The sequence below is a fragment of the Melospiza georgiana genome, chromosome 2, assembly GCF_028018845.1.
Source record: "Melospiza georgiana isolate bMelGeo1 chromosome 2, bMelGeo1.pri, whole genome shotgun sequence".
Lineage (NCBI taxonomy): Eukaryota > Metazoa > Chordata > Aves > Passeriformes > Passerellidae > Melospiza > Melospiza georgiana.
Genome location: NC_080431.1, coordinates 580,241 through 597,886, shown reverse-complemented (window position 1 = coordinate 597,886; position 17,646 = coordinate 580,241). Strand labels below are relative to the sequence as shown.

The window sequence follows — 17,646 nt, the reverse complement described above, 5'->3', positions numbered from 1 at the left end:
GAGCCCTCCTTCCCTTCCTTCCTTCAGTTCATGTCTGTTGTGGATGTTGTGATGATTTCTGAAATGTGAGGCAAGCACAACACTTGTTGTGGAAATGGAACGAAAAGTGAGTCTGTAGCTCTGTCCTTGCTTCGCTGTGCAATTCCAATTGTATTGCAGATTGTTTGATCAGGGATCGATATCCAGAAAACATTGCAGCCAGTATTTCTAAAGAGGAAAAAGCAATGCTCTATCTTACAAGATAACTGAGCTTGATCCAGGGATGTCCTAAAAATGCTCATTTTAGTTGAAATGCCTTCACTCTTTCAAAAGTACAATTTTGTTTTGATTTTCAGATGGAAATCTTTCCTTTAGGGAAGTGTGGAAATGAAAATTGGAAATTAGGTGGAGCATCCCACATATGTTTTACCTTTTCCCCACCTCAGTCCCTGTGTTTGAAGAACAATTATAATGAAATTGAAAGATAACAAAAGACTTTGTATCAGTGAATGCCCCTGCAGTGATGGCCTCCTTATTTTGGGGGATGCTGAGTATAAAGCTAAGGGTTCCTGAAGCCTAAACTGGAATACTTTGCCCAAGAGTAGCAGATGTACCCGAGCAGATCAATTCAAAGCCTGAACAGTGACACAGCTCTCATTTATCATGGACAAGCAGCTCCTCTTGCATGGAGTGAGATATGGGAGCTAATTACTGATGGCCTTGCAAATAGAGTCTCTCATGGTCAGTAAAACACCGATTTAAACACTCTGAGAGTCTTATCTTCCTGGGGCTGATGTAGCCAAAAAAGGTGGCTGTTAAAAGCAGAGGATAAGGTTTAACAAGACCATATTGAGTTTCCTGTAAAGCCTAAAACACGTGTGAAACAAATAGCAAATACATTTGGACCCCAGATCATGTTAGAGTCTGGTTTGTTCAGCAGGGATGGAGGAACTTTAAAATTAGGGATCAGTGAATAGGTATGGAGAAAACAAAGTCAAGGAGGCAGAGTGATAGTTGGGCCCACATAGGCAGCATTTAATTGTCCTGTGTTTTGAGGTGGTGCTGACATTCTGTGAAGGCATTTTACAGACTGATCTATAGACAAATATTCAGTACTCCAGTCTAAACAGACCAGTTTCAGACAAAGAATTTGCCTGCAGTGATTCCTGCAGATGCTGGAGTTAACAAGTGCTTCAGTGGCTCCCTGGTGAGTTTTTGCATTTTATTTTGGTGGTGAAAAGAACTGAGGTCACCTCATTTGCTTTGTGGGCCAGCTCTATGAAATGTCTGAGATCAAGGCTCTGCAGCAGCCCATTAAGGAGTTTTTAATGAGAAGTAAATCCTTGTCAGAAGCTGTGTCTCTCAGTGACCCAGTGCCATTCCCAGCTGAGGGATGTTCCAATCTTGGAGCCTTCTGGAGGCATTTGCAGGGAGTGCCCCTTACCCTGCTCAGAGGGAAAAGGAGATGTTGTCTGTCTGCAGACAACAGAAAGGATGATCCTGCCTTTTCTGAAGGAAAAATGGGGGTAAACATGAAATATGTTTATGATTGAATGATCCAGTTCTGCTCATGTCCCCTCTAAAGCACAAGATAAGGCCCTAGATTATGATTGTTTTTCAATTATCATCAAAACCAGTGTGAGCTCCCCTTGTTTGAATCCAGCCACAATGAATAGAACAACTGCAGAGAGAAGGATAGAGATGCAGGTTGGATTCTGAGGGACTGTTAAATGGCCTCAGGCAGAACCACAGAGAAAGATCTCAGAGATTGAAAGAGACCTGTAGAGATTTCAGCTCCTGCTGTGTTTCTGAGGAGATCCATGCCAAGCACTGAGACCAGGAGGGAGAGCCATCCATCTGCATTCAGTACTGGAAGGAGAGGGGACTGGAGGTTTCTCAATACAGTAAAAGTAGAAATTTAAATTATGACAGAAGGGAAAGCAATCCATCTGCAGAGGGATCCATCAGTTTGTTGTGTTTCTGACTGGCAGCAGCTCCAAACACAGGAGCACAAAGAATCTCGTAAGAACAGAACATTTCTGTTGTTCCTGGTCTTTGATTACTCCCAGAGTCAGCCTGTCAGAGTGCTTTCCTGGGAGTGTTTTCCTGCAGAGTGGAACACATCAGAAGGAGAGAGCAGTACAGGAGCCTGATGCCACGGGAGCCAGGAAATCTCCCCTGCTCTCTGAGACAGGGGCTGTGGGGCAGCACTGAAATCTTTGTGCCATGACTGGGAAAAGATGACAACATCTTGCTCCAAACCATGAAATAAAATCTCTTCTGCTGCATCTTTTTTATTGCATTTTAGCCCTGAGCAGTGACAGGGTCTGGGGGTGCTGGCTGGATTTCTTCTCTGGGCTCTGGTGCTACAATATTCAGCTACATCAAATTGAAACAGCAGTTTACTTTGGTAGGACTTCTCTCACCAGATAATTTAATAGTAACACTTGATTCACTCTCACTAAAACAATCTTTTTTCTTTGTTTCATTTCTCATAAACTTTACTGCTAGTCCATGAAGTGCATTTCTGCTCTGAGCCTATTAGTGGCTGCTGCTTTGACCTGAAATCTCTTAATTAGGAGAGCAAACAAAACAACTGCCTGACCTGCATCCCATGGTGCTTTATTAGGAAATAAAGCTCAGCTTCCCGAGAAGACAATGAGGCTGAGGGCGATGTCAATAGGCATTCTTACTCTGAAATCAAATTTCAAGTGGAAAAACACTTATTTATGGAATTATCTATGCCCAGATTGCAAAGTAATTGCAGGATTGCATGCTGGGAATAAATACATATTGAATTGATGAAAATTGATAAAAAATTATCTGCCAGGGTACTGGCACTGTGATATCCAAAATCAAAACAAGCTGTTTGACAAAAAGATTGCATATATTTTCTTCCATTCTGTTTTCAGCTCATTGAATGTTTCCTGGGCAATAGATTTGTTTATAAAAAGCAAGCTAGAAACATTATAAAGTGACTTTATCTGAATGCATGGAGGATGTTTTGATATTTGCTGCACAGAACATTTTTTCAGGACATGGTTAATATATCCAGGCTTGCACAAACACAGTTCACAATTTTCCCTGTTCACAGTCCGCTATAATCCCATCCCTCTGGCCGTGGAAAATGCCCCTTTCTGCCTCTCACTGCATTTCCATTCCAGTGCTGCTCAGGGAAAGGCCAGGACTCTTCCTGGACCTCTTCCAAGAAAAGAGGCTGTGGAGCATCACAATTCTCAGTTTATCTCCACAGATAAAGCCCTGCGCTGGCGAGTGCTGAAATTCTCTTTATTCCATCAGTTATGCCAGATTTGGAGCAGGATAATGGCCAAGCCATACCCTAACTCACTGAATTCCATAATCCTGGGGATCTCTGGTAATAAGAGGATTAATTGTGAGGGCTGACAAGTTGATGTGTGGCTCATCACACACGATTTCCACTCCAAGGAGAAGCAATATCACTGTCACTTCAATCTGGCAGCTCTCTCTGCAATTCCAATAAAGCAGGGGCTTTCTCTTCCCAAAGGAAAGAAAACCAAAGGAAAATTAAACTGGTCTCGGTCAGTAGCATTTTGGTTATTATTTATTGATTTATTATTTATTATTATAGAGATATTGATATTTACGGCTTTGGGAGGTTTTGTTACATAAGAGAAACCTGACGTGTTCTGAGCATTGTAGGTTTAAGTGTTCCTAAGTTTTTGAATTTTTCATTCAAGTGTCAGGTACCATCAAAGCCCTCATCAGAAATTGGGAATATTGGTTCTTTCACCCCTGTGGTTAATTAGCAATGTACATTGCATCAATAACTGATGTTCATTTTGCCTAGGAACTTCTGATAATAAAGAGATTATAACCCCAAGAATTAAATATATATACCATGGGTCAAAATAACCCCAGGACAAAACAGAGCAGGCAGGAGAATATTCCTATCTCCAACTGGACTTCACTCCAGCTTCTGAGTGTACTCCTCTCTCAAGGAACAGTCCAGGGACTGATTTCTGACCAAACTCCCATTAAAGCCAGGGAAAAACCCAGCTGATTGCTTGCCTTTAGGGGAAAGTTTCCAAATGTTCAAGTTACACTTAGACAGCAAGAGAAGGGAAAAAGAGAGCCAATAAAAAATGCAGGTGTGTTCTACAAAAATAACTGGATCTGGCCTGTTTGGGGAATTTTTTGAGTCAGTTTGGACACTGCTCCCAGGGATGCACAGGGTGGGATTGTTTGGTGTCTGTGCAGGCCAGGGGCTGGGCTGGGTGATCCCTGGGGGTCCCTCTCCCTCAGGATATTCCATGAGTCTCTGATAAGGCTGGAAGCAGCTGAACTGATCAGTTCTGGGATTGAACTGTTGATTGGCCCTGGCTGGAATGGGGGCTGCTGCATTGATCCAAGATGGTGAAATGGAAATTGATACAGACCTGTGATGGGTGGGAATTGATAAAACTCCTCTGGAGTGTTTGACCTTGGAGGCTGAGTCAGCTCTGTTCTCCTGACGTTGTAATTTCCCATCAATCTATTGACAGGGATTGTAACTGGAATATTTAACCCCAGAGCTCAGCTTGTGCTTTCCCCACAATGCTCACCCCTTCCAGCAGTGAAAGCAGGGGTTCCACAGTGAAAGCAGGGGGTTCCACAGTAACAGCAGGGAGTTCCACAGCTCTCACTAGGCTGCTTGCTGTATTTTGGCCATGGAGGTGCCTGCCAGCTCTGAAGCTGTATCTGTAACCTGTCTGTCCACTCCCTTCTCGAGGCTCGGTAAGAAAGGGTCTGAGCAGCTGCTCACAGTGATGCTCTTTGATCAATTACCTGATCAGGCTCCAATGCAGCTTTTATGATGTCCTGTAACACTCAATGTGTCACCAGGAACATAAAAATGGCTATAAATTCTGTGTGTGAAAGCATGAAATCCCATCCCTCTGATACACACAGATGCAGCTTCTGGCTTTTCAGGAAGATCTGCTCCATTTCAGTTTGTTAATTAGCATGATGCTTTCTCTGTTTTGCTTTAGAAGCAATAAAATAAAATTCAGAAATTAAATTCAGAATTCAGATGGTGTCTGAAGCGTGTTCCTCACCATTAGGATTTTAAAATCCCATCATCATTTACCATTTCTGAGAAACACTCCCTGAACCTCCTGAGAAACTGATTTTATAAAATGTTGCAACTTTATGAAACAGAGATGGGGGCACATCAGAGGAATAAAAAGACAGGCTGGAAAAAGGGATGTTAGAGATTGAAATTCATCCATATGTGTCCATATTCATCCATGTGCTATCTTGATTATATCATTATAATTAATAAGTAATAAATAACCCTGCAAGTGTTTCACTGTTTACAGCAGAGACTTGTGTATGCTCCCAAGTCATTAAGACGGAAAATCTCACAGCAAATTTGTTGCACTGATGCTTTTCCATTCTTATGTTGCTTAAGTGTGTATCCAAGTGTGTATTTTGTTTCCACAAATTCCACATGCACCAGATTTGCCTGAGGCATGTGGTGAGAACTCCCCAGCATCCAAGATTAAATCCTGCAGATTCAGGGCTGGAATTCAGATTAAGCAGGGAGGGGGGACACCAGTCTGTAAGGGTGATTTTTAATGCAGCTTTACTTCTGTCCTCTGTCTCCAATAAATTAAATGAGGCAAGGAACGATGTGTGGTGGAAAAGCTTGTAATTTAAAATTATATGGCTGACACACACGAAGGAACAATGCCATCATTTATCGTCAGCTCTCCTTGTATCTCTGACAAATTTAATCTAATGGGGGGCCTCCCAAAAATAGATTATCAAGATTGGCTGCACTTTTAAACCCATCACTTTGTTTTATGGATAAGCACCAGCTCTGGGGACAAAATGGGCTGGGAGGGAGGGAGATCTCATTTCAAGGCAAACAGGCTTGGTGGGAGGCTCACAAGATACAGGAGACTGAAACTGCAGTGAATTCTTGTGCGGTGCTGGCTTTGGGCACATATGATTCTCCCTCTCTCTTTGGTCAGTCTGCATTTTTTTATCAGTACCACACATATGTAAATCAATCTATGTAAACTGTCACAGACTTGTGCCTGGTTGCAAAATGCAAAACATCAAAAAGAAACTAAACAAAAAAAAAAGGGGTTTTGTCAGAGTAGCAAAGGCACATATGCTAGAAAGCCCCCAGATTTGGAAGTGATCTGACACCGTGGTGTATTTGAATTGCAGTTGTTATTATTAACAGCCCCTGCCGTGGGCTCCGAGTGGCTCCTGCTGGGTGCCACAGGCAGGCTGTGTTTGTGTCCCCAGGCACGGTGGGAGGGCCTCACCGGGCGCATCACCTTCAACAAAACCGACGGGCTCAGGAAGGACTTCGACCTGGACATCATCAGCCTCAAGGAGGAAGGCACAGAAAAGGTAAAAAGCACGGCCTAGTGTTCATTTGACAAGGGCTTGGTTCCTCAGTTGAACCTCCTGTGACTGGGGTAAAAATCCCCGCCATTCTCAAGTGGTTTGAGTCAGAGTTAAAGCAGAGCTGCTCTAAGATTGGGTTTTTATTGTGCAGTGCATTTCCAGGTATGGGAGAGGAATGTGGGGCAGGCAATATTGTCTATTGGAAAGAATCATCCTCAGTGCACCTCGTTTTCAATTCTTGCCACTGCAACAGTGGATGGTAAATTCATACCTAGAGATAGATAAATTTATCTAGCAGTGCAGAGATAAATGTGACATGAGGGAGACAGGAAAGAAGGTGCTTGAGTAGCAACCTCAACAAAGAGGAGTTGCTGGGAATTCTCCAGGTTCCTGGGATGGGATTTGCTCTCTTTCCCTTTCCCAGCCCTCAGCCAGCGATATGGGCTGCCCTGGGGTGGCAGCTGCGGGTGTCCCCAGCCCCAGCCCAGGTGACAGCAGCTCCCGAGGCTGCTGGCCCTTGCTCTGCGTGCTGGCTCAGCTCGGGGTGGTGATTGCTGATGGGTTAATGGAGAATTTAACTGTAATTGCTCCCACACAGCTCTCCAGACAGCTTCTCTTTTCATTTTTAATGAAGCACTCTGTTTGTTTTTCCCTGTACCAAGGCTGCTGGCGAGGGTTCTAATCATTTGTATAAAGTGTGGAAGAAGGTTTGTACACAGACAGGTGATGCCAAAACCCTCTGGGCTGGGTCCTCTCACTCAGCCTTTGGGTTTTAATGGTGACTCTCCTATTGCAGTTTAGAGACAACAGTCTCTCTGAAAGAAGGAATTTTCCTGGTAGGATAAGTTTTTCTCCACTTGAGACACTGTAATTGCAAAGACTAAGATCTTGGCAGGATTCAGCTTTTTCACCAAATTCAGGGGGGTTTAATTATTATTTTACTTCTTGGGAGCTGTGCTTTTCCCATCCTTGAGTAAAGGCCCCTGCTGCAGCAAAACCATTCCTTTTCTCCTGTGCCATCCTTCCTGATTCACCTAAAATTTACAGGGTAAAATTACAGTATTTTGGATGTGTATTGGCACCAGCTCCAAAGTCTGGCTTAATGTGCAGGGCTGGAGGCGTTTTTCCCCACACAAACCTCTCAGTGCTGGCAGTGTTCGAGCATTATTGCCTCAAAATTTGGATGAGTGTGTTATTAGCTCCTTACAGAAAAGAATAGAGATGATTAAGTGGGTGCTGTCATTCACTAACATATGGAAATTGGGACTAAGCTTGTTTATAAAAGATGTAAATTACCCCAGGAATCTCATCCCTCTTTGAACATAAGGTGCTTAAAACACAAAAGTGGGATTTGGAGACCAGCTCCACGCACTGTTCCCCACAGGACTTACAACCCCTGGTTGCTGTTCTAGGAGGAGAAGATAAAAACTGCATCCACTGAGTCTGAAGTGTTCTGCAGTCATGAGACAGAAACTTTTTGTAGTGCTTAGAATTGTATTTTGCCCGTGGTCCACACAGATCTCATTATTCCACACCCCCCTCTCTTGCACAGTGTAGAAAGGTTTTGGGTTTGGGCTGTTTTTGTGAGAATAGACCAGTGTAAAACATCCTCTGCAAGCCTGCCTGTGTTCTCAGGGAGCACATGCATCCTTAATAACCCAGTTTAATCTGCAGCAGATCAGGCTGGGGCACAAAGGCCCTCTCCCCTCCTTCCTGGGGAGTAGATCATCCCCTGACACACAGAAGCAATCTCCCCTTGGGCTGCAGCACCTCATGTTCTGCTGAGCTGATTTGAACCAAATTACAGCTGGTTCAGAGCAGGGGCTCGCTGGGGAGGGCACGTGGCGCCTGTCACACTTGTCACTAAACTGCAAAACGCCCCTGAGCTCCCCAGTGGTGTCCTACCTGGTGTGGTCCTTCCTCCTCCCTGGTGCCCCTCCGGGCAGGGCTGTCCTGCAGAGCTGTCCCTTTGCCCAGTGCTCTCCTGGTGTTCTGTGTGTGCTCTGTGACTCTGCTGCTCCCCGGTCTCGTGGCTGTCCTCCTCCTTCCCTGCTGCCAGACAACAAACACGTTCCCAGTCAGTAACAGGGAGCAGAAGGGCTCATCCACCCTGGTGCAAATCCAAGGACACTGATATTTACTGTATTCCTGGCTCAGGCTGCCATAATAGCCAACATTTCATCTCCTTTGTAAATCTGTGCACTTTCCAGATCAGCTTCCCCAACTTATGTAGTTTTGGAAACAAAGGGAATGACTGACAAATGCTTGGTGTTTTTGTTTTAATGACATGGGTGTCCCCATTAGGAATTTGGAAATAAAATGTTTGTGAGGGGCAAAAGCAGTGGCACGTGGGGACACAAACCCCGAGTTTGCTTGAAATGGTTGTGCTCTCCACAGTGCCCAGCATAAATCAAACTGCCTGAGCCAGCTCCTTGCCTGGAGCTCCTCACATCAGCCCTCAGCCAGGCTGGGCATGAAAATCCAAAGGGAAAAACACAGGAGATGTTTCCAGCCTGCGTTTAAAGTTGGGTAAATATTGATGTGAAGAAATAACATGATTATAATTTCTGCCCCACAGCGTAGATCCAAATCCACTGAAAGGACAAATATCTTCCCTGGAGGCTTTGGATTGGGCAGTAAATACTGGAAGTTTTCACTGTCTCCAGGGCTGGAAAGGAATTTGCCTTTGGCCACTGATGTTTGCTGAGCAAATACTGCTCAGGGTGTTAAATGTACCACCTTGATAGCTCTGGCACATGCAGGAGTCCAGGAATGACAGAATAATCTTTGCTAAACCTGCTGAAGGCACAGGGCAAGCAAAAGGCCAGTGCATCCATCCTACCCAAGTTCCAGGGTAGCTATTCAGGCTTTTAACCTGTTCTATCAGAACAGAGAGGTCTTTCCACATGTCTCAACTCCACCATCGACAAAATTTTTTAAAATCCCATAAAAATAGACATTTGACTTTTTTTTAGCAGGGAACAAAGCCAGCCTGTTCCACTTTGGTTGCCAGCTGGCCACCCCAGCACTGCACTGCCAAGCCTCACACTCTCAGTGCTCCTGGGTTTGCATTTATGCATTTTGCAGTCATTGCCTGGGGTTTCTGGATCAGCCCGTGGTGCTGCTGCCTTTCCCCGAGCTGCCGCCCTGTTGTAGCACTGGGTCCCTTCCTGAGTGAGCCCTGAGGGCAGTGCTGGGGGTTTGGGGGATTAGGGCAGCCTCTGAGCCGCTCTCCTGTGTGCAGATTGGGGTGTGGAACTCCTACAGTGGCCTTAACATGACGGACAGCAACAAGGACCGCTCCACCAACATCACGGACTCGCTGGCCAACCGCACGCTCATCGTCACCACCATCCTGGTAAGGCTGCCCCAGCTCCATTCGGGCTCAGCATCCACACACACACACACACACATGAGACTGGCTCCACAACACCACACTGCCACTGGAAGGCTCCCAGAGTCTCTGCCTCCAAAACTGTTTCCCCTTCTCCAGCGTTTCAGACAAACCCTGCGCCCTTTTCCTCCCGGAAGAAGGAACACACACAAACACTCAGCTTTGCAGTCACTGCTCACACAGCCTTTGTTTTACTGGAAACGAGACAAAGAGGGCTGAAGGGAAGTGGTAAACAGCAGACAGACAGATTGAGTCATTGTGCTTACATTGTGTGAGGAATGGAAAAGCTGTAACTGGGTATTTGGGAGCTGCTCTGCCTTGTGCTCTCTGCATGCCCAGTAATGCCACTTTTTTCCAATTGCTCTGCCTAGTTCCTCAGGAGGAGGGAAAGAGCTCAAAGGCTCTTTCTATACTGTGTGTCTACTACTCCTACACAGGTGTTTTGGCGCATTAAACTGCTTGCCCAGATCTTCTCCTATCCAAAATCCTGTTAAAGGGAAAGCAAAAATGTACTTTGTAATCTGCCTTTGCTGTTCTCCATTCCCTGTTTGCTCCATTTGAAGCTTTTTCTGAGTAAAGACTTATTTTTCACAGAATACAAAATGCTAGTTTCCCCTTCTGGGTTTTTTTTTCTGTTATTTAGGATCCTCTGTCCTTCAGTATCCCTTCCTGTCCCTTGGAATGGGACAATGCAGGATCCAGACCCTGGGTCAGAGTTTGGAGCTGCTGGGCACAACTGGAATTAAAGCCCCTGGGAGCCCCAAATGGTCCATTCCACTGAAAATTAGGGCCCCTATGCTCATCACTAATTCATTCAGTGAGTTTGTTAACACACCTAGAAGAGCTTTTAATGCACACAGTAAATTGCTGGTTTCCATGTACTTGCAATCCCTGTGGAAAATATTAGCATTGTGTAGAGAAAGCGATCTAACCCGAGCCCAGGCTCACATCTCTCCCTGCCTGTGTGCTGTGCTTTCCTGCAGGAGGATCCCTACGTGATGTACAAGAAGTCTGACAAGCCCTTGTATGGCAATGACAGGTTCGAGGGGTACTGCCTGGACCTGCTCAAGGAGCTGTCAAACATCTTAGGCTTCATCTATGAGGTCAAACTCGTTTCTGACGGCAAATACGGAGCCCAGAATGACAAGGGAGAGTGGAATGGGATGGTCAAGGAGCTCATAGATCATGTAAGACTGAACCCTTCTTCTCTCTCTGTTCTCCTTTCGCCTGGGGTATTCTGTATCTGAAATCTTTGCTGTGGGTTTCACCTCCAAGCGCCACTGCTGTGTCTGTTTTACCATCCATCAGAGTAGGAACGTCTGAATGAGCAGTTTGCAGGTGTTGGGGGGAAATGTCCATCTGTGGCCAAGTCCCCCTTCCTTGTAAAAAGAGGAAATGGAATGTCACACCCCCTAAAATACCCTGGAAATGTTAAATTCTGTTGAATTTGAGCCAAAAGTGGTTTGTTTTTTAATACTCGGGAAAGAAATGGAGGAAATTGCAGTGGGTTTGCTGAACACGAAGGAGATGAGTGTTTTCCCTTTTGTGCTTCCAGAAAGCTGACCTGGCTGTTGCTCCTCTCACCATTACCTATGTCAGAGAGAAAGTGATTGATTTCTCCAAGCCCTTCATGACACTGGGAATCAGCATCTTGTACCGGAAGCCCAACGGGACCAACCCCGGCGTTTTCTCCTTTTTAAACCCTCTCTCTCCAGATATTTGGATGTATGTTCTCCTGGCCTGCCTCGGAGTCAGCTGTGTCCTCTTTGTCATTGCCAGGTAAGGCTGGGACAGAGTTCTGGATGCACCCACAGCCTCTCCCCTCACAGGTGCTGGATGGGCTCTGGAGCACCATCCTCAGGGGGTTATCCAGTCCTAAAAACTTTCTGCAAAGGCTTGGTCTTTTCTCATCAACACTGCTTTCCTGTATTGCACTGAGGTTGTGCTTTTTTTAAGGGCTGTTCGCAGTGAAATATCCCATGGGATGCATCAGGAGGCACCCCCCCAGCAGACATGTGCTGAAAAGCAGTTTGTTACTTGCGTGTAGGCATTTCCCTTTGCACTCACGGTGCACACAGGTCACAGGTAAAAGACACAAAAGCTGAACCTGGTTTTGCTGGAGGCCCAGCCTCAGAGGTCTCTTCCACCCAAACTGGTTCTGTGCATGAGAGGAGGAGAGGCCATGGTTGACCTCCCAGGGGTGGCCTGAGGTGAAAGAGGAGTTTATCCCTCCCCAGCAGCTGTGGGGCTGTGTGCAGTTACTCACCGCTTCCCACAGGCTCCTGCAGTGCCTCACTGCACCATAAATAATAACTCCGCTGTACACAGCCCATGATCTCAGTCATGACTGATCTTAAATCTGCTCCTGTCTGGCAGATTGACTTTTCTGCACTTGTGTGCCAAGACTGAAAACATCCCCCAGCCCTCTCCACCTCAGAACAGTGGAAGGAAACACAAATGCTTTCCTTGAGCTGATGCCTGAAAGCAGTGCCTGGTTAGATTCAGCTGCATGGACTGAAGAAGTGAAATTGTGCTCATGTTAATTTAGATTTATACATTTTAAGCTAAGCTGCTCTCAAAACCCACATCGAGACCTGTCCGTGTCTCCAAATACACCAAGATTTCTATAAGATTTGCAAAGTGTTTCAGCAAATATTGTTTGCTTTTAATAACCCCAGAAACCATCCACTTCTTAGCACTGTCACAGTAAATTACACGGCTACCCACATTTTGACATCAGTTCCTGGAAAACAAATACTTGGGAATAATTTGCACAGACTGGTATAATCCTCCTGTCATTTCTTTCAACTTTTCAGCAGCTGAATAATTTCTCATTTGTCTCTGAGTCTTACATAGCCCTGTCATTGTTACATTAATTTTTAAACTCAAACACTGAGTTTTTATCGCTGTGAAGGGTTGCGGGCTGGCAAAGCTCTGTTCCAAGTACACTGCCAGTGGCTGAACAAGGTGTTTTCTGCCAGAATTTCCCCTTCTGCTAATGCCATCTCAGCTGTGCTGTTACGTCAGTGAAGGTACAGCCAAGTAGCTGAGTCAATAATGTCACACAGATCTGTGTGAAAAGGTGCTTGGGTGACCTTGAGCATCTCAACTTTATCAGAAACCTCAGCACAGCTGCTGCTGGAGAGGGAGAAAAGCAGGGGGGAAAAGGCCAGGAAAGCAGAAGGTCTGAGCAGTGAATTCTACTGAACTGTAAACCAGAGCTCAGTGCAGTAGTAGAAAAACAGGAAAACCAGCTTTTGTTTTGAGGTGTAAAAGAGGCATACACCCTGCCTCTTCAGGGCTGAAATTGATAGCCAGGGCTAGAAAAACCTTCCCAGTCTGGAAGACAAGGCTTTGCTGCCAGAATTTCATGGCACTTTTGCTCTTTCTGTGATGGAGACATTTCTTTCCAGCTCGCTAAATGCTGTGGTTTTCTGAAACCCTGCAAAATTCCAGCCTTGGGCTTCCAGGCAGGTCAGACAGAGGGATTTATTCTTCTTCCTGTCCTGTGTGAACACTGTGGGGGGAACTCTTCACTCCTAGGGCTCTTGGAAACCTACTGGTCCTAATTGGAGGTCTCTTGTGAAGGATGTGTTTCCCTCTGTGTGCATGAGCTGAGTCTGGTCACTCCACAACACCTGCTTCCATTATTGCAGCAGAAATCTGAAACATCTAACTTGGGAATTGCTTTTCTTTTGATGGGTACATGCAGAACTGTCGTAACTTGAACCTGGAAACTCTGTCTTTTGTCATGATTTTTCATACTCTTGTTCTGGGTATTGTGCAGCTGATGGCATCCTAAGCTACATCCTCTCCCAATTAACGGGTTCATTATTACCAGACTTCATTACTTCAGCCAGGCAAGGCACGCCACTCACAACCGTGCATAAATTCAATGCTTAATTATATTGTTGCAACAGCAATTAGAACGTGTTGGGTGAGGTTGTCAATTAAAGCTGCATCCACACGCTCCATGAGGAAGCCACGTGGCGCTGGGGAGGAGGAGCAGTCCTTGGGGTGCTCCTGCTGGGCGTGTGCTCAGCCCAGAGCTCTCCAGGGATCCCTGTGCAGCTCCATCCCTGCAGTGCCCATCCCGCGTCCCTGTGGCGTGGGGAGCTGCCTCCCAAGCTGGGCAGAGCAGGGGGCTCTGAATGCCCAGCCTGTGGGGCACCTGCTCCAGAGGGGGACCCCATGGTCCTGGTGGGTGCCTGCCAGCTCAGAACCTCCCGTGATGCTGGAATGCTGGGCAGTGCTGCTGCAGGGACAGCACGTCCAGCATGCACTGACAGTGAGGGGTGCTGCGCTGACAGGGCTGCTGCCCAGGAGCTGCCATGGCTCCCAGCAGTGCCCGTGCCAGGCCCAGCAGCGTGCCATCCATCGCTCCACAGCTGATCCACAGCTGGCACGGGGCAGTGCCAATGCCTGGGAACGCCCTTCATGCCAAGCTCTCCTTTGGCACGGGGCAGTGCCCATGTCCCAGGACACCCTTCATGCCCAGCTCTCCTTTGGCCTGGGTCATCCCTCCGTGCCAGGCTGTCCCGTGCCCGTTCCCCGCGTGGTGCCGCGCTGCTCAGCAGGTTTGCTGTGTGTCCTCTGCTCGATGTTTACAGACTGTTTCTGTTGACTGCCACAGGTTTACACCATACGAGTGGTATAACCCCCACCCGTGCAACCCAGACTCAGATGTGGTGGAAAACAATTTTACTTTACTAAATAGTTTCTGGTTTGGAGTTGGAGCTCTCATGCAGCAAGGTACACCGGTTACACTTCGTTCTCGCACACGTCCCACAGTCTGCTCAAGGGCTTCTGTGCTGGTAAACTCCACCCTCTGTAAACAGCATGTACTGTAAAACCTGACCTCACGCACGCAGGCTAGCGCAGGGGAGGGAAGCCGAGGGCCACTGCCGCTGGGGAACTCTGCAGCCCAGGCCAGGAGGAAGGAGGGCCAGCGTCTGAGAGGAAGGGGAGCACGGGAATTCCGCAGCTGAAATGGAATTTCATTGCAAGAGGGATACGAAGTGCCTCGTGCTGAAGTTGAGTTTATTGGTATTGGAGGTTTGACAACAGGAAAATGTTGGGCTTCATCCCAACACAAACAGCCTCAGCTGCCCTAGAAGAACTGTTCCAGCTGCCAAACAGGGAAAGATGCTCTTTCTCCAGAAGGGTTGTTGAGTTTGTAGGCACTTGTCAAACACTTGTTTAAAACCAACACCAAACCCTGGTTTTCTATGGCTTTTCTGCAGGTATGAGCCCTATCCTTCTGTAAATCATCCAACCCTAGAAGCCTTAACTTAACCCGGTCACAAGCCCCTGTTACTGATGATTTTGGAAACAGCTGACATTTTATTCAGATGCCAAGGAGGGGCAGTGAAGCTTACTCCATGTGGGAAGTCAAATAGATCTATGTACTAAACACATTTGTTTATGGCATTTATGTCCCAAGATTTCCAATTAAATCACTTTTCACAACCACTGGGGTCCACTGAAAAGAGAGAAAATGTTTTCTGACAAACATTTCAAGTTGAATCAAAGCTGAATAAAAAAGACCCCATCCCACGACAACCAAAAAGGCAAAGCCCAGCAGCACCTTGGTATTAAATTCCTAAACATTTAAGTGAGGAATGTAAAACCATCTCTGCATTCATACAGGTACAGTTTATTCCTTCCTCTTTAACAGACATGAGTAAAATAAATATAAAACTAAAGAGGATTTTTTTCCTAGATGTGGTAGAGAATAAAATTTGTATTGACCTAGGAGGCACTTGCTTTTAGTGGTGCATTATTGTATTGAGAGAGTACAGAACTTCCCCACAGAAGTTGCTTTGAAGGAGGTTGGATGAAAGAAGAGCATTTCTGCTTTGGTTTGGAGCTTTTTTGTTTTGTTTTCCTTCCAATTTGTCAGTAAAACGCAGGCTGAGGTTTTACAGTATCAGGCAGGTGTGTGTATCTAACTGTGGTTGCCCTGTGTGTGAAAGTGCCCCAGGATTTTGTGTTTCCTGTCCTGCCTTTTTTGGAGTTTACCATCATCCACAGCAAACTGTGGGATGCAGTGTCTGCTCGTTACCACTACCTTGGGTACATGACAGTCAGCCCCAACCAGACTCTGCTTGTCTTTTAAGGAGATTCAAAGCAAAACAAAAGAAAGAGAGAAAAAGAAAGAAAGGCATCAGCAAACATTTGTAAGGCAACACAAATGTTTCCATGTGCAAACTTGTGGTGTGATTGTCTGTGCCTCATGGTCACGTGAAGAGTTTGGACATGATGGGAGCGGTGGTGGAATCTGGGTCTAGCGTTGCACTCCTCCTCCTGGCAGCAGCTGCTCGTTATGCTTGACTGGAAGCCACTTGTGATTAAATTTTAAAATGTGATGATCAGACTTTCTCTTTTCTACAGAGCGTGAGCAAAGTCTGGATCAGGATTGGCTGTCATGTCTGCCATAAAAAGGCACTAGAGAGACTTCAGCAAGTATTGTCTCTGCCCCTGAGTCTTGCTGGCAACATTTTGATTTAGATGCTGCTTCCCCTGTTTTTGCCTGGAAGTCTCAGATGTGTTTGCATCCTCCAAAAGCATCCAAACAGGGCACATTTCATCCAATCCATGCAGGGAAGCTGTCACTGTCAGACAGGAGAGCTGTCCTCAGAGCTCAGCTCAGCCAGGAGCGGGGCAGGCAGGAGCAGGGAGCGCCCAGGTGGAGCAGGGGGGATGGAGCAGATCCTGGGCTGATCCCACAGCCTGGGCAGCAGGAAGGGGGGATTCTGCCCCTGAGCCCAGGTGAGAGCTCACCTGCAGCCCTGGGTACACAGCAGCAGCACCTGGAGCTGCTGCAGAGAGCCCAGAGGAGGCCCCAGAGCTGCTGCAGGGCTGGAGCCAGGCTGGCAGAGCTGGGGGTGCTCACCTGGAGAGGAGAAGCTCCAGGGAGAGCTCAGAGCCCTGGCAGGGCCTGAAGGGGCTCCAGGAGAGCTGCAGAGGGACTGGGGACAAGGATGGAGGGACAGGACACAGGGAATGGACTCAGACTGACAGAGTAGGTTTAGATTTGGTGTTAGGAAAGAATTCCTCCCTGGCAGGGTGGGCAGAGCAGCTGTGGCTGCCCCTGGATCCCTGGATTGTCCAAGGCCAGGCTGGACAGGGCTTGGAGCAACCTGGGACAGTGGAAGGTATCCCTGCCATGGCAGGGGTGGCACTGGGTGATCCTCAAGGTCCCTTCCAGCCCAGGCCACTCTAGGATAAACCGGAGCTCTCTGCTGGAACTGAGGCACTCAGAAAGGTGAACCCTGCAATAACCATGGGAAAAATGAAATGCTGCCCCACTCAGCTCAGCCAGGAGCAGGGTTTGCTCTCACCTCACCAGAGCAGTCACTCGGGGCAGGATTACCAGGGTGGGAACTGAGTGTGTAGTTTCCCACAAACCATGTTTTGCTGCAGGAAGTCACAGGAGGTTTGGCACCTCTCCCCACAAGTGCAGCTCACAGGGATTTTCCATCCTCTCCTGAGCAGCACTGGCACGTTCCATGTGTGTGCACAGCATCAGGGGCCAGGTGCAGCAATTCTATTGTATGGCTGCCTAAGCTTAAAAGCAAGAATCCTTTCAGGATGACCTGAATGAGCACAGCTTTTGCAGCTCAACCTCAGCTTAGAAATAGAGAGCAACAAGGAAATATTCCATTGTATTGAAAAAGAAATCTAATCAGGAAAACAAGAAAGTACAGCAGAAGCTCAAACACAAACCCAGGCAGAGCTACAGCTCTGGAAACAACTCCATTTGGCCTGGAAAATTTCAAGTGAGAGTTTTTGCCTTCAGACTGCTCTCGCTGTTTGGCAGTTCTGTCAACACACTCCAACCCTTGGGCTAAGCTTAGCTCTGACCTTTAAGAGACACAGCTCTGTGT

At 46.8% G+C, this 17,646-nt stretch overlaps 1 protein-coding gene across 2 annotated transcripts in view; it reads left to right on the top strand.

The window, feature by feature from the left end:
- The window catches only part of LOC131097021 (glutamate receptor ionotropic, kainate 1), a 102,180-nt gene that overhangs the window by 65,458 nt on the left and 19,076 nt on the right, over nt 1-17,646 (top strand). Inside the window, exons 8-13 of one of the 2 annotated variants that reach the window (XM_058045691.1) lie at nt 6,259-6,366; nt 7,026-7,070; nt 9,608-9,721; nt 10,741-10,944; nt 11,313-11,536; nt 14,391-14,509. In XM_058045691.1, coding sequence (XP_057901674.1) covers nt 6,259-6,366; nt 7,026-7,070; nt 9,608-9,721; nt 10,741-10,944; nt 11,313-11,536; nt 14,391-14,509 — 814 coding nt within the window. The remainder of the gene's footprint in view (nt 1-6,258; nt 6,367-7,025; nt 7,071-9,607; nt 9,722-10,740; nt 10,945-11,312; nt 11,537-14,390; nt 14,510-17,646) is intronic. The other variant, XM_058045692.1, reaches the window with a different exon arrangement.